At 60.1% G+C, this 13,660-nt stretch overlaps 1 protein-coding gene across 1 annotated transcript; it reads right to left on the bottom strand.

The window, feature by feature from the left end:
• Positions 1–1,290: 1,290 nt before the first annotated feature.
• Positions 1,291–11,956, bottom strand: COQ10A (coenzyme Q10A). Its single transcript, XM_084609891.1, has 5 exons — positions 11,793–11,956; positions 5,576–5,728; positions 4,978–5,170; positions 4,735–4,836; positions 1,291–4,138 (listed from the first exon to the last, which is right to left on the bottom strand). Exons 1-5 carry the CDS (start codon positions 11,870–11,872, stop codon positions 3,971–3,973), a joined length of 696 nt encoding a protein of 231 aa, XP_084466017.1. The 5' UTR covers positions 11,873–11,956; the 3' UTR covers positions 1,291–3,970.
• Between the last annotated feature and the right edge of the window lie 1,704 nt (positions 11,957–13,660).

Below are 13,660 nucleotides of genomic sequence, written 5' to 3'. Positions count from 1 at the left end.
ATGGGGAGGAACACGAGCAGCTGGTCCCAGCTCTTGTTAGGCTGGGCCTGGAAAGCCACGGGCCTGCCCTGCAGCCAGGCCTGGGCCTGCCGCGCTGCCAGGGGCCGGTGCTTTCCCCAGTCCCCGCTCCATGCCCCGATGGGCACTGGGGGAACGATGCTCCCAGAAGGTGCCTATGGGGGCAGGGGCAAGCTGGGGCCAGGTGATGCCAGAAGAGCCAACCCCAGTGCCAGGGCGAGGTGTCAGCCCTGCAGCTGCTGCCATGTCTGGCATTTCAGAGGGCAGAGCCTGAGCACTGGGGCAGGAAGGGCCCAGGAGCAGCCCCCACCACCCCAGCTTGGAGGGAGGCACCATGCCCTTCACCCAAACCCAGCTCAGCAGCTGGCCTTTGGCTGGGATTTAATGCAGCCTGAGTTGCGGCATTAGGGCTGGGGGCGTGTGCATCAGGTGGGGGCTGAGCTGGGGGAATTGCACACAGCAGGGCTGTTGCATTTGTCCCGGCCCAAAATGTTTCCTGTCTGCCGGCTTGTCTCTGTCTCCCCTCATGGCTAAGGTGGGCCAAGGACCCTCCAGCTGCGGCAGGCCCCGCACATGGGCTCAGCTTTCCCCGTGCCATGGCTCCGTCTCGTGGCAGACGGCCAGGATGCGACAGCAGCGGATCCATTGCTCATGTTGGTGCTGCCCCCATCGCGCTCGGACCCCAGTGGGGCTGGGGAGTAGCCTGCTGGCCCCAACACAGAATGAGCCTGGGCGAGGTCGAGACCCCCTGCGCTGAGGGGAGGAGTCCTGCCTGGAGATGGGGGCTGGGGAGACCCACACCACAGAAGCCACCACCCCAAGAGTTGGATTTGCACCCAGGGCTGAGCCCTGCTGGTAGGTGCCGAGCGATGCAATCCAGCCCCCTCCTCACTCCCTGCTGGGGGGCTGCCCTGCCAGGCATGCTCCGTCCCCCAGCCTGCTTTGCTGCCGGCAGCCCTTAGGGAGCACCTCCAGCTGGTGAGGGCCTGGGCAGCTGCTGGGGAGTCTGGGACGTGGCCCGCTGTGCCCCACTGTGCAGTGGGTGCCCGGGGCCAGGGAGTGCTGGGCACAAGGGCAGATGAGGGGCAAAGCCAGGTGCAGCCATGCTGAGCGGAAAGGGCCTGGCCAGCAGCGGGCCCACAGGGCGGGCTCCACTTACCCTCTGCCCCGAGTCCAGCCAGGGTGGCCCGCAGGAGACAACCTCTCGGGTGATACTAACCTGCAGAACCCAGCCCCGGAGCCACCACAGACACCCCAAAGGAGGCGGCGATCCCACTTGCCAAATGCTTTTTATTGGCCTAAAAAACCCACTTCTCTGGGCAGAACATTTCTACAGTCTCTTGGATGGAGACCAAAGTCCCACGCAGCGCACAGAGGGGGCGGCTGCGGCCCAGCCCCAAATGGAGGCTGGGGGGGTTTCCCCCTCACCCCTGCATCAGATTGATACACCCCCCTCATGTGCATTTCTCTCGTGAGCCAGCTGAGGCCATGAGGGGCAGAGGGCAGCCTGGGGGTCAGGCTGATAAGGTAGCAGGGCAGAAGGCACGGCTCAGGGCAGGGCCCAGCTGCAGCCCTTGATCAACATCTCCTGGCCCCAGGGAGCGATTTGGAGACGGGGAAGCGGGTGAGGGAGCCCGGCTGGAAGCAAAGGATTAAGGGTGGGGCAGGGATTCAGGCAAGAGGCCTGGAGCAGATGAGACATTCGCCTGTGGGCAGGCCCCAGGGCTGCTGCTGGCCCCCCCCGCCCATGCAGTCAGCCCCTCGGGGGGCCAGGGCCCCTCATGGGGCAGCACACACCCCAGGGCAAGTTGGCACCTGGAGGGGAGGAGGTGATTCTGCTGCAATGGGTGCAGGGTCTCAGGGGGCAGAGGAGGAGGTTCCTGGCTCAGAGCGAGGGGCTGGCTACCCCCCAGTTCTGGAGACAGGCAGGTCCCCTCAGAGGCCATTCAAGCCCTCACTGTGGTAATGAATCCTGTGCCGGGGGCATTCGGGCTGAATGAGAAGCGGGTCCCAACCGCCCCCTGGGCTCCTCCCCCTTCCATCACTGCCGTGACCCACCTGCTGCCACGCTCAGGGCATGGGCCCCGCTGCCAGCTCCCCCCAGAACCCGAGGGGGAAGCTCTGAAAGCACTCTGCGCCTGGCCTCTCGTGCGAGGCCAACGTGCAGCAGCCGGGATCCTTCCCCCACTCTGTGCACAGTTACTGCTGTGCCAGCCCAATGCGGCAGGACCCACGCCGGGCCCTGGGGCCAGTGATTCTGCCCTCCTCCCCCGCCCGCACGTGCAAAGCGTGTCTTGTATGTAACGCCGGCTCCTTTGCACAGCAGGGGGGCCGGGGCGCAGAGTCTGCGGCGAAGCAGGCCTCGCAGCGCTGGGCCTGGGGGCGTGGGGAGGGAGCCAGGCTCTGCTCCCCACTAGCCAGCAGCTCCCATGGGGACAGAGGTGGCCGCACGGGCTGGCTGTGGTGTGGGCCACACTTTGAGCTAAGCTGCAGCTGCTTTTCAAGGTGACAGGGCCCTTTCTAGGCAGGATCCTCTCCCTGCCCCAGCACTCTGCACGCTCCATGACCTTCCTCCCCTGGCGGAGGACAATGGGGCTCTGTTCACTTATCTCCCGCACCAGCCACGGGGCACGCTCCCCAGACAGAGCTGCTGTGTGCCTGGGCTGGGGGTGGGTGGGGTGAACAGCAGTGTTCTCACCCCCTCCCTGCCCTGTTCACCACATGGCTGGGGCACAGCCAGAGGAGCAGTGCTGGCCAAGGACAGCTCCGCTGTGGGGCCGCAGCCCCTGGGAACTGGGGCCCTGCTCCCCCTGCCTAAAGCCTTCCACTGCCAGCCAGAGGGGAACCCCCCCTGCACACGTCTCCAGCTCCTGATGATGCCCCACGAAGCCTCCAAGCTTGCTCCATCCTGGGTCCCTCAGTCCTTATTTCCCGCCCGCGCGGCTCTCCCCAGGGAGACGGGGGCCAGGAGCCCGAGCAGCCACCGGGGCCTCCTTCTTGGGCGAGAGCCGGGGCAGCACTATGGGGGCCAGGTGTAGCCCTGCCATCTCCCTCCCCAGGGAGTGCTCCCGCCATACAGGGCGAGCTCAGCGGGATCCCACCTGCCAGGCTCGTGGAGCAGCTGCCAGCTGAGTCCCACGCTGCCCTCCTGGCACTTGCCCCTCGCCCTGCCCTGCCCGGATTGCCCATTCCCGCTCTCTGCCGGGGCGCCAACCAGGCTGCGTCCACGCCCCCGCCCCCTTCCGCAGGCCCCGGATAATGCAACACTTGCTCTCAGCACTCGCTTCCAGACCAAATGTGACTCCCCTCTTGCTCCCGCCTTCCTAAGAGTTGGCGGGCAGCTACTGTTATGTTTGCTCGGCCCTTTGGCTGTGCTCAGCACCCCCTGGGATGGGGAGAAGTTTCTGATCCGTTCCACACACCCCACCCCGCAAAGGACCGCAGGCAGGCGAGCCGAGACCCTGATCGTCCAGTCCACGTGCGCATCGCCAGGGCCCCGCCCCTCTCCCCAAGGCCTGGGGGAAAGGCAGTCCGACCAAGGGGGGGCTGGCACACGCAGGCCTGCTGGTTTGTGCTGCGAGGGCTGCGCAGAGGGAAGGACGAGGATTCCTGCAGATCAGCAAGGGGCAGGGATTGCTCTTCCCTGCTCGGAGGGATTTTAAACAAGACCCCCCACCCCCAAAATAAAATACATTTAAAATAAAGTTAGCTACAAAAATATGGAGCCCGGCGGGCAGGTGTGGTTCTTCTGTGCAAGATGGCAGGCCTGGGGGATGCTCCGGGGCAGCCAGACCCAGCCACTCCGGGTACGTCCCCATTCTCGGCACAGCAGATAAATTAGAGAGACCGTCAGGAGAGGTGAAATCAAATAAATAGTTAAAAAGGCGGCGGGAGGCACTTGGACGCCCTGCCCGCCGCCCCGACAGAGTCTGCACATGCGGCCCCGACCCCCTCACGTTTGGTGAACTTCGTGAAACATGAGCTCCCGGGGGATGCGCGTCTCCGGCCCGAAGTTCTTAGCCGCCCGCCGCTCGAAAGCGGCCACCATCTGCTTGACCACCTCGTCGAAGAAGACCGTGGCAAGCTGCGAGTGCAGCAGGGAGCGGAACTCGAAGGAGATCTGGGGAGGACAGAGAGACGAGGGGCTGGCAGAGCAGGTCAGGCCAGGACAGAGCCCTCCCCTGAAACAAAGGGCTGGGGGACAGGGGCTGCCGGGCTGCCCATGTTCTGCAACACCCAGCGGGGAACCTGCCATCATCGGCAGCACGCAGCGAATAGTCACCTCCACACAAAGCCCACGGCCCAGGTGGGGAAACTGAGGCTGAGAGGCTCACACAGCAAGTCACTGACAGAGCCAGGAGGAGAACCCAGGAGTCCTGACTCCCCGCTCCACCAGGCCCTGCCTCTCAGACAAATGTGCCCAAGTGGAACATTTGCTCTTGCTTCTCTCTCCCTCAAGACACGAAGAGCAATCGCTCGCTCGGTGGCTGACGGCAGCATTTCGCGCCCTGCTTACCTCCCGGCTCAGCCTCCTCCTGGAGGCTAATAACCTGGGGACTGGTGCTTCTAACCCGTCCATTACACAGCATGGGCTGGCTGGCAGCCACCTCTCTGGTCCATCCCCAGTGGATTCACTGTAGAGATGGCCCCGCATGGCGACAGGGCGAAGGTTGTGGGAGGACCCCTTGGACGGGGCAGGCCAGGGGTGGGGCTTACCGAGAAATCCACTGTGCAGGTGCGGGGGTAGCCTGGGATGCCAGGGCTGAAGCGCCAGCTGGTCTCCAGATGGTTGAAGAGCCTCCCATCAGTGCAGATGGCCTGAGAAGGGACAGCAGGAGCGTCAGTCGAGGGGCCTTGCTACCAGAGCACTGGGAAGCCAGGCTCCCTGGGCGGCTGAGTGCCCCCAACCCCGCACATCCCTCATGCTGAGAATCCCTGGGCGCTCCCCGGCAGCCTCACCTTGACAAGGTGTGGGCGCACCAGGGTGACAATGGACGTGTATCGCTCCAGGACGGGCGGGAAGCCCACTTCCAGCTGAGCCTTCACGTGGCCTCTGCGCTTGGAGACCACCACCGACTTCTTGCACCAGGGGACAAAGTGCTTGTAGTCATCCACGTTGGACACCACCTCGTACATTTCCTGCATGGAGTACCTGCCGGGGGGAGACATCTGGGCTGACTCAGAGCTGCCGTCCTGCAGGCACAGGGCAGCGCGGGGGCTCGGGGACGGGCTAGGGAACCATTTGCCTCTGCGGCGCCGGTTCAAAGCCAGCTCAACTCCACTGCCCCCAGCAGCTGGTGCCATCCATGCCCCCCCCCCCACAATGTGAAATGAGTTTCATGGGTCTCAATCCGGTTCGGGGTGCACGCATCACGTCACAGACAGGTCAAGGGTTGACTGAGGCCTGGAGACCAAACTCCCCTTTTGCCACCAGCGCTGGGGCAAGCAGGTGAAGGACACAGCATGCTGGAGAATGCAGGGCAAGCCCCTAGCGCACTCATTCCAGCCCCGCCTTCACCCCATCCCCCCCTGGGGGAACACAGCCAATGCCACTTACCCTATAATCCTCCGCTCCGAATACTCCTTCCTTTTGTTGGTGAAAGGCCCCGTGAGATTGATGAACGTCCGGCTGTGCTGGGTCCAGTCCAGGCTGTTTAGTGCCCAAGGCACCCGGCTCAGCAGAATCCCACAGAGAGACACGGCCCTGCAACTGGAAACGGGTCGGGATTAGCAGAGACCGACCGGAGCTGGCTTGGCCAGGCAGAGGAAAGGAGTGAGGGCTACTCCCTTTGGAGAGGTCACCTGATGCTGAGAGTAGCTAAGCTCAAGGCCACTAAACGCAGAGAGGGGCTGAGGGAGACGAAGCGGACGAAACACCCTCCCCAGCCAGGGACAAGGGAATTCCCTCTCGCATGCCAATCCCATTCCCCTGGGGATCTCTCGGCCCCTAAGTGCTGCACGGCCAAGCTGCATGCTGCGATCTTTTCACCGCTCCCATGCAGCCACTGCTGGGTTGGCACCTGGCAGCGGTTTAGTGACACAGCAACTCTACCAACTAGTTTGTGGCAAGGAGCGACGCCGACTCCCATATCACAGTGAAGACTCCGCCTGCTCCCACCAAGGGGCTGTTTAATGAGCTACTCCTGGGGGAATTATGCACCACATCACATGCGCAGAATTTATGTCCCCCGCAGATTTCTTTGTTTCCCTGCAGAAAAATGACTTTCTGATGGGGAAGCAAAGGGAAGCCACAAAAGCAGTCATGCAACCTGCCTCATCAGTATGTTTCAGGTGCCCAGAGCAGCCGGCAGAGAGGTAAATCACTGTGTGGGGGCGGGGGGGGGGGCGCGCTGGGGAAGACCCAGCTGTGTGGCTCCTACCCTGCACCGGGCTCAGCTGCTAATCCCAGCTGGGCTGGGGAGGATGGAACTTCCTCTGCCCACCACCCAGGGCCATGTCAGACCCACCCCCAGATTTCTCCCCCAGCTATAGGAAACGCTGCAAACTCCCCCCTCCCCCACCACACTTCCTGCACCCATCACTCCTGAGCTGCAGGGGGAGGGATCTCTGTACAGGGAACTGCTCCCGCATCTGTCCAACTCCTGTGTATCCAGACCCCCTCATACCCAGACCCTCCTGCCGAGCCTCACCCCCCTCACACCCAGAACCCCCCCCCCCGACAACAAGCCCCACTCCCCCTGCACCTGGACCACCCCGACAAGCCACGCACACCTGGATCCCCACTGTACCAACCCCACTCCCTCAGCATCTGGACCCCACCACTGAGCCCCCCACACCCAGACCCCCCTGCCAAGCTCTATCCCCCCACAGCCAGACCCCCCCGCCCCGAGCCCCAAACACCTTCACCTGGACCCTCCCGGCAGAGTTCCATTACCGTTGCACCCAGAGTCCCCCAACAAGCCCCTGTGCATCCAGATCCTCCCACACCTGGATCCCCCAATGAGCCACATGCACCCAGATTGCCCCACACAGAACCTTCTCAATCCACACCTGGATCCCCCCCACACTAAGCCCCTCCACACTTGGATCCTGCCTTGCTGAGCCTGCCTGCGCACACCTGGTGCACTTGGCATGGAGGGGCAGGGCCCTGGATGTTTCTGGGGCAGGCCCAGTCCTTGCACTGTGTCAGGGTCGAGTGCAGCCTCACCGCTGAGTCTGTGTCTCGGGAGAGCTGCAGAGTGATCTCCCACCTCTGTGCAGCTAGTGGCCTGTGCTCCCCAATGCCATGCTGGAGCCTCCACATTTATTTGACAAATAAAATTTGCAGAATTTTGCAGAATTTTAAAATATTGTGGGCAGCATTGTTATTTTTTTGGTGCAGAATTTTTAATTTTTTGGCGCAGAATGCCCTCAGGAGTAATGAGCACAAGTGACCCAGACCTGAGCTTTGAAGTCTGATCATCTGACAGACGGCACTGGGCGGGAGCTCTGGGATCAGCACTGTCCCCGAGGGGAGAGCGTCCCCTGCTCTATCACTCACCCAGCTCCCTGCAGCACAGCGCCGGAGCGGGGTCAGCCCTGGCTCAGACGAGAGCTTGCTCCCACTAGCTCACTTGCCCTGCTCCCAGCCAGCAGTTCATGGCCTCAAACAAGCCCCCCATGGTAGGGCACGGCGAGCGGCTGGCGGGGAGGCCTAGCGGCTGGCGGGCAGGCCTGGCTCTCCTGCAGGCCTCTACGCTCAGACACAGTGGCAATTTACTTCACCTCCTGCTTGTGCTCACTCAGATCTTTGTGGAGGCAGCTGGGGAGGGCTCCAAGGGCTCCCACCGAGAGAGACCCTGACCTTCTCCCTGCTGCAGATCACCTGCTGCTGAGTCAAGAGGCAGGCGGCCCCTCCCCTGTGCCCAGCCGGCCTTATGCAACAGCTGCCATTAACCTGCCCATCAGGAGGGCAGCTCAGAGCAGGAGGAGGAGGAGGAGAGATTCATTCACAGGAACAGCACTCAGCTGAGCTGGCTGAAAGCCAGTAAGGAGTGGCAAGCCCTTGGAGCCTGGAACCAGATGGGACATGGGGGACGGGTGCCACTGGGAAGGGCCCGCTATGAGGCACAGGGACCACGCTTGCCCATCTCCTTAGTCAGGGTGGCTGGTGAAACACAGGGCACCCTGCTGAGCTCTGCCCTCCTCCGCGTCAATATGGAGCACCGGTGCTGTGAACACTGGAACCGATGTGGGGGCAGAGGGTATCTGGATTTCTTGAGAAGGAGGGTGGCAGGGGAAGCAACGTGCCACCCTGGCAGGTTTCCTCGGCTCTCCCGCAGGCCCTGTAATATCACCCTGCTGGCACCAGTGACCCATCGCTGCGTAACCATACCCGTCGGCTATGCTGCCAAGCAGAGATTTCAGGAGGAGGAGCGGTAGCCAGCGTTCTAAACCCTGGCAGGATGTCACAAGGCCCAGAGGCTTGGTTTGCCCTGCCCTGTCTGGACATTAGCAATGCCTGGCGCTTTCTGAAAGAGCAGCGATTGGCCAAGATTTCCTCTTGGATCCACAGCCCTGGCTGCTGCTTCCCCAGCATGGCCGCCTTTCAGCGGTCTTCGGCGGCTCTGGTATCTTTGGATGAAAGGCGCTCTGGCAAAACTGGGTCATTGACAGTAACTATGGGCTGGTTAGGACCTATTTATGCTGGGTTCTTTGGGTTCTTCTCCATGACCCTTGCAAGGCGAGTCAGTGTTCTCTCCGATTGATAGATGGGGAAACTAAGGTACTGACTGAAAACAGGACTTATCTGCCAATGTCACGCAGCCTGTCAGAGGCATAGCTCACTACCCAGGTCATGCCTCTAATTCCCTTGTATCCCATTCGGAGTTTATCCTCTGGACCTCGCCCCCTGATGAAATTTCAGCTGGTGCTTTTGTTCCTTGATCCCCACAGCCTGGCACGCCAACCAGAGACAAGAGGAGAATCACAAACACAGACGGGAAGCCAGCAGCATGTGACCTCTCTCCCGCAAACAGTCCAGAGGCAGTTAACAGCCCTCGCACCCTTGCCATTGGAATGTTTGTGCACACCAGGAGCAGGCTTCCGCTCGTTTCATTGGCAGGCTGGGGATCAGACCCACCCTCAGCAGGGTCCTGCTTTGAGCTGCACTGGTGGCGTGGTTGGCCTCCCACAACAGCCTGGACAGACAGTTGATTTCCCAAAACCCCCAAGTCAGCTTTGACGATCCAGAGTGAGACTGTGAACACTCCCCCTTCTTCCCCACTTGACACAGGTGCTGGAGCCAGCAACAGACCACTCAGTGCTTTACAAACACTCGCTGGTCGTCACTGCCCCTTCTGTGCAGGAGGTGACTATGCCCAGCTGGGGAGACTGAGGCACAGGGCGGCAATGCGACTCGCCCACGACCAGGAATAGAACCCAGGAGTTCCTGACTCCCAGCCCACAGTTCAGACTGGTCGGGTTTTATCCCATTGGTTAAATGCCAACAAACAAAAAGTCCTGAAGTTCACAACCTCCCAGCAAGCTTCTGAACCGGCTGGAAGGGTGGCAATTGGACATTATAAAGACAGTAGGAACGAGATTCAATCCTGCCTTCAGGAAGTTCCTTCCAACACCCCGGCAGCTTCCACTCAGCACAATCAGGTCACATTCCATCGTCACTGGAAACTTTCCACTCAGGCTGTTCACTTGGATCTATAAATATATGTCTGAAAACGGGTCACTCACCCTCTTCCCCAGAGGCACAAGCAGAGGGGAAAGGTCTTTCTTTTCCAGTGTTCTGGGGCCACTCCAGGCTCAGATAGCCCGATGCCCCCTCTCCTTCCAGCGCAGAGGAAAGTGCAATGGACGTTGCTGGGGGTTTGGATTCGGTATCGCATCTGAGATCTACATGAGCCTAGAGATCGCCTGGGCCCCCTCAGCCCTGCCTGAGTGGATGGACAGACTCTCCAGGGGACAGACTCCAAGCTCAGAGCCATATCTATGCCTGACGCTGTGCAGCAGAAGAAGAATTCATGCAGCAAAGAGCACAGCCGTCAGCTATTTGTGCTTTGCCAGCCTTCCCATATTGTGTCTCAAAGCAAACACACGCAAATATTGCCTGCAAGGTGCCACCTCCTGTTATTTATTCTGTGCAGATGCATAGGAGAGGACTGCTGCCCTGAGGAACACGGCATCTCTTATACCCAACACGCCAGTGACGAGCAGCCGCCCTGGCCCCGTTTCAAAGCTGTGCACAACGCCACTTAAACTCTCTCCACTCCAAGCTCTGGGAGCGTCCCCTGTGCTAACAGAGGGATCTGAACTTGAAAAGCACCTACACTTATACCCCAGCTCCCACCTGCCAAGAAGCAGGACTGCTCTGCCAGCCCCAGGTATTGCTGACAGACCAATGCATTGTAGCAACTTCCTGGCACGGCACCTCCCACCAGAGGTCATCGCTGGAGGAGGTGCACGCCCTCAAGACTTCCAGGCCTTTTGAAAGGGAGGACATTCATTTGCAAAGCCTAGGCAAGAGGTGACACTGAATTCAGACCATCAAGTCAAGTTAACATCGTGTTTTCCGACTGAAGAGAGACTTTTACAAACTGCCATCTCTGGCAATCGCCCATTAACTAGCACCTGATCGCAGGGTTGCAGCCATGCGATTAGAAACTTGCAAAGGAGGTCAGCTGCTGAATCTGGATCCTATTTCCTCTTCCTGCAAAGCAGGACACTCTCTGGAAGGCTCATTACAAGTTATCATAACATCTTCCATTGCTAAAAAATCCAGCACCAACCTCCCCTACCCTGAAGGGTAAACCTAAAGGGCTGGTGCCATCCAGCAAACCCCAGGGGCTAGGGCTAGACCCATCCTTGCTTTAGTGATGCTAGATCCCATTTAGACCCAGCAAGTTTTACTAAGCCAGTGGTTGCCTGTGCGTGGTGCCTGGTCCATAGATCACCCATGGCCTATCAAGCCCTTGCAGCTAGTCTTCAGCCAGCTAAGGCGTTTTACTGGGGTGTTGCCAAGGGTCTGCAGCCAGCTAGCTGCTCACATCTGGCTCTTTGGTTCCAGATGCTAAATTCCATTAAAAGAAGCGAAGTGTCCGGGAAGAATTCCCCTCGCGTCACCGCTTCCTACGGACAACCACTGAAGTTGCCGTAGAGACGCTGGGAGGGGAGCAGTCCACAAGAGCATCTCTCTGGCAACAGGTGCCCCGGGGTGTGGGCCGGGTCCCCCGAACTTAAAACACCAGCTTCTCTATCCAACCCAGCCCAAGCCCCCACAGGACGTGAGCGGCCCTGGCCGGGTCCCCACTGCCTCTTCCGGCGCACCCAATGCAGCATAAAAGTGTCTCCCTCCCGTAGACCCCCCTCTCTGGGCTCCTCCCCCCAGAAACCCCCCTCTCCTCCTCCATGGCCCCTCCCCCCAGAAACCCCCCTCTCCGCCCCCATGGCCCCTCCCCCCAGAAACCCCCCTCTCCGCCCCCATGGCCCCTCCCCCCAGAAACCCCCTCTTAGGGCCCTGGTCCCTCCCCCCAGAAACCCCCCTCTCCGCCCCCATGGCCCCTCCCCCCAGAAACCCCCCTCTCCGCCCCCATGGCTCCTCCCCCCAGAAACCCCCACTCTGGGCTCCTCCCCCCAGAAACCCCCCTCTCCTCCTCCATAGCCCCTCCCCCCAGAGACCCCCTCTTAGGGCCCTGGCCCCCATGGCCCCTCCCACTCTGGGCCCCTCCCCATAGCCCCCCCTCTGCCCCCATAGCCCCTCCCCCCAGAGGCTCCCTCCACGAACCCCCACTCTGGGCCCCTCCCCCCGGCGGCCCGCTCACCTGCCAGGCGGGGGCGCTCCCGGCCGCAGCCCCTGGCGCGCCCCCAGCCGCAGCAGCGCGCGCAGCCGCCTGGCCGCCATGGGGGAGGGGTCTGGGCTCCGCGCTCCGTCCGCCGCAGACACCGGCTCCGCCGCGCTGGACTCCCCCCTCCCCCACGACGTCACCGCGTCACTATAGAGCCGACCGCGTCACAGCCAGGGGGCGGGGCGAGACGGCACAGGGAGCTGGGCGGGAACCGGGAGGGCGGGGCGTACCGGTGCCGTGGTGCGTCATGGGGGTTGTAGTTTCCGGCGTTTTTAAGGTCTGGGCGCCTGCGCTCTGCCGCCCGGGGCTTCATGGGAATTGTAGTCCCGCCGCCCTGAGGCGCCATTGGCGTTGTAGTGACGGCCCAGGTGCCTGATGGGAATTGTAGTCCAACTGTCAGGCAGGGCGGGTCCTGTGATCAAGGCAGCCAGCAGCCCGTGGCCAATAGGCTGATGGGATGCAAAGTGACCTCATGCATCACGTCATAGCACGACACATTTGCATCATCGCCCCAGGATGCATCACCCTGCCGCATCATCCCATGGCAACAGGGCCTCGTGGCCCCCCTGCGCCATGCCCCCACACGTCACCGCCCCGTGCCCTGCTGGGACACAGCAGCACATGCTCATACGTCGTCCTGACCTCACACCGTGACATCGTCGTGCTGCAACCCGACATCACGCCTCACTGCCCTAGGGGGTCGTCCCGCAACGTGGCACTGCCCCGTGGCATGTCGCCACGCTGCTGGCTTTCCCCCAACGTGTCAATCCACCCCGGGGAAAAGCTCACCGCGTTCAAATGTCACCTGTCACAATGACACGTTTTGACAGGGCATTCCAATGTTGTCATATGAAAGCTGACGACATGGAACTGAGCATAAAATTTATCACAGCTCATCAAAATATCATCATGTCATCATGATTACTTATTATTTGTATTTTCACAATGGGTAGGAACTCCAGTCATGGACTAAGGCACATCAGGACATTGCTGTGGCTCAACGCAACGTCATCAACCTCAGGATGCTCATCATTGTATACCATCCTCTGATCACACCAAGAAGCCATGTCATGACATCACAACACAACATCATCACACCTCAAACCAACATAATATTATAATGACCTTTTCCCCAAAGTGAGTTTTGGACCCAGGGGCTTTCTTGCAGGATCCTAGAAATCACCCTAAAAAAGTGGCCCTGTCAAATCACTTATCCATGTTGGATCTTTCTTTGACTAAAATCATAGTAAAATACACTTACTGCTGGACTCTGGTTTTGCACCGTGAATCTCAAAGTGTTTTACAGACTAATACTGAAATCAAAGTCTCAGAGTCCTCTTGACAGGGTTCAAATTATGATGCCCATTTTATAGATGGGGAAATTGGGGCACAGAAAAGTTAAGCAACCTGCCCAAAGTAAGCCTGTGTCACCGCCATGAACAGAACCCAGGAGTCCTGATTCCTAGATCTATGCCTTAGCCACAAGCTTAAGCAATATATCATGGGACTGATTGGCAGTTATTGTCTAAACAGTTCCAGCTGTCCCTCTATTTTCATCATCACAATGGTCCCTTTTGATCTTGAAATCTATGAATCATCTCCCTAATTCCATCTTCTTTTGGGGAAGCCAGTTACAAAAAACTCCTCAAATCCCAGCTCTCAGAGAATTGTGCTAGGAACCCCCCCCCCCAGTTTTGCTTCCTTTGCGGACAAGGTGAGAGGAGTAGAGGCTACTCCACAAAGCCCATACTGTACAAACGACTGGCAAACGGTTGTGAGTAGTACACTGTAAAACACAAGTCCAGTGATCTTGTGCTGCCATGAAAGGTCTAGTTCCACTGCTT

This window comes from Lepidochelys olivacea (assembly GCF_965140295.1).
Source record: "Lepidochelys olivacea isolate rLepOli2 genome assembly, chromosome: 20".
Classification (NCBI taxonomy): Eukaryota; Metazoa; Chordata; order Testudines; family Cheloniidae; genus Lepidochelys; species Lepidochelys olivacea.
The sequence above is the reverse complement of the archived record's forward strand: the minus strand, read 5'-3'. Positions and strand labels throughout refer to the sequence as shown.

Coding starts and splice junctions, on each gene's coding strand:
- COQ10A (XM_084609891.1), bottom strand. CDS start 11,872: ATGGCGGCCAGGCGGCTGCGCGCGCTGCTGCGGCTGGGGGCGCGCCAG. Junction 5,171..5,575: donor TCGGAGCGGAGGATTATAGG/GTAAGTGGCATT, acceptor TCCCCCCGGCAG/GTACTCCATGCAGGAAATGT. Junction 4,837..4,977: donor TGCGCCCACACCTTGTCAAG/GTGAGGCTGCCG, acceptor GTCCCTTCTCAG/GCCATCTGCACTGATGGGAG.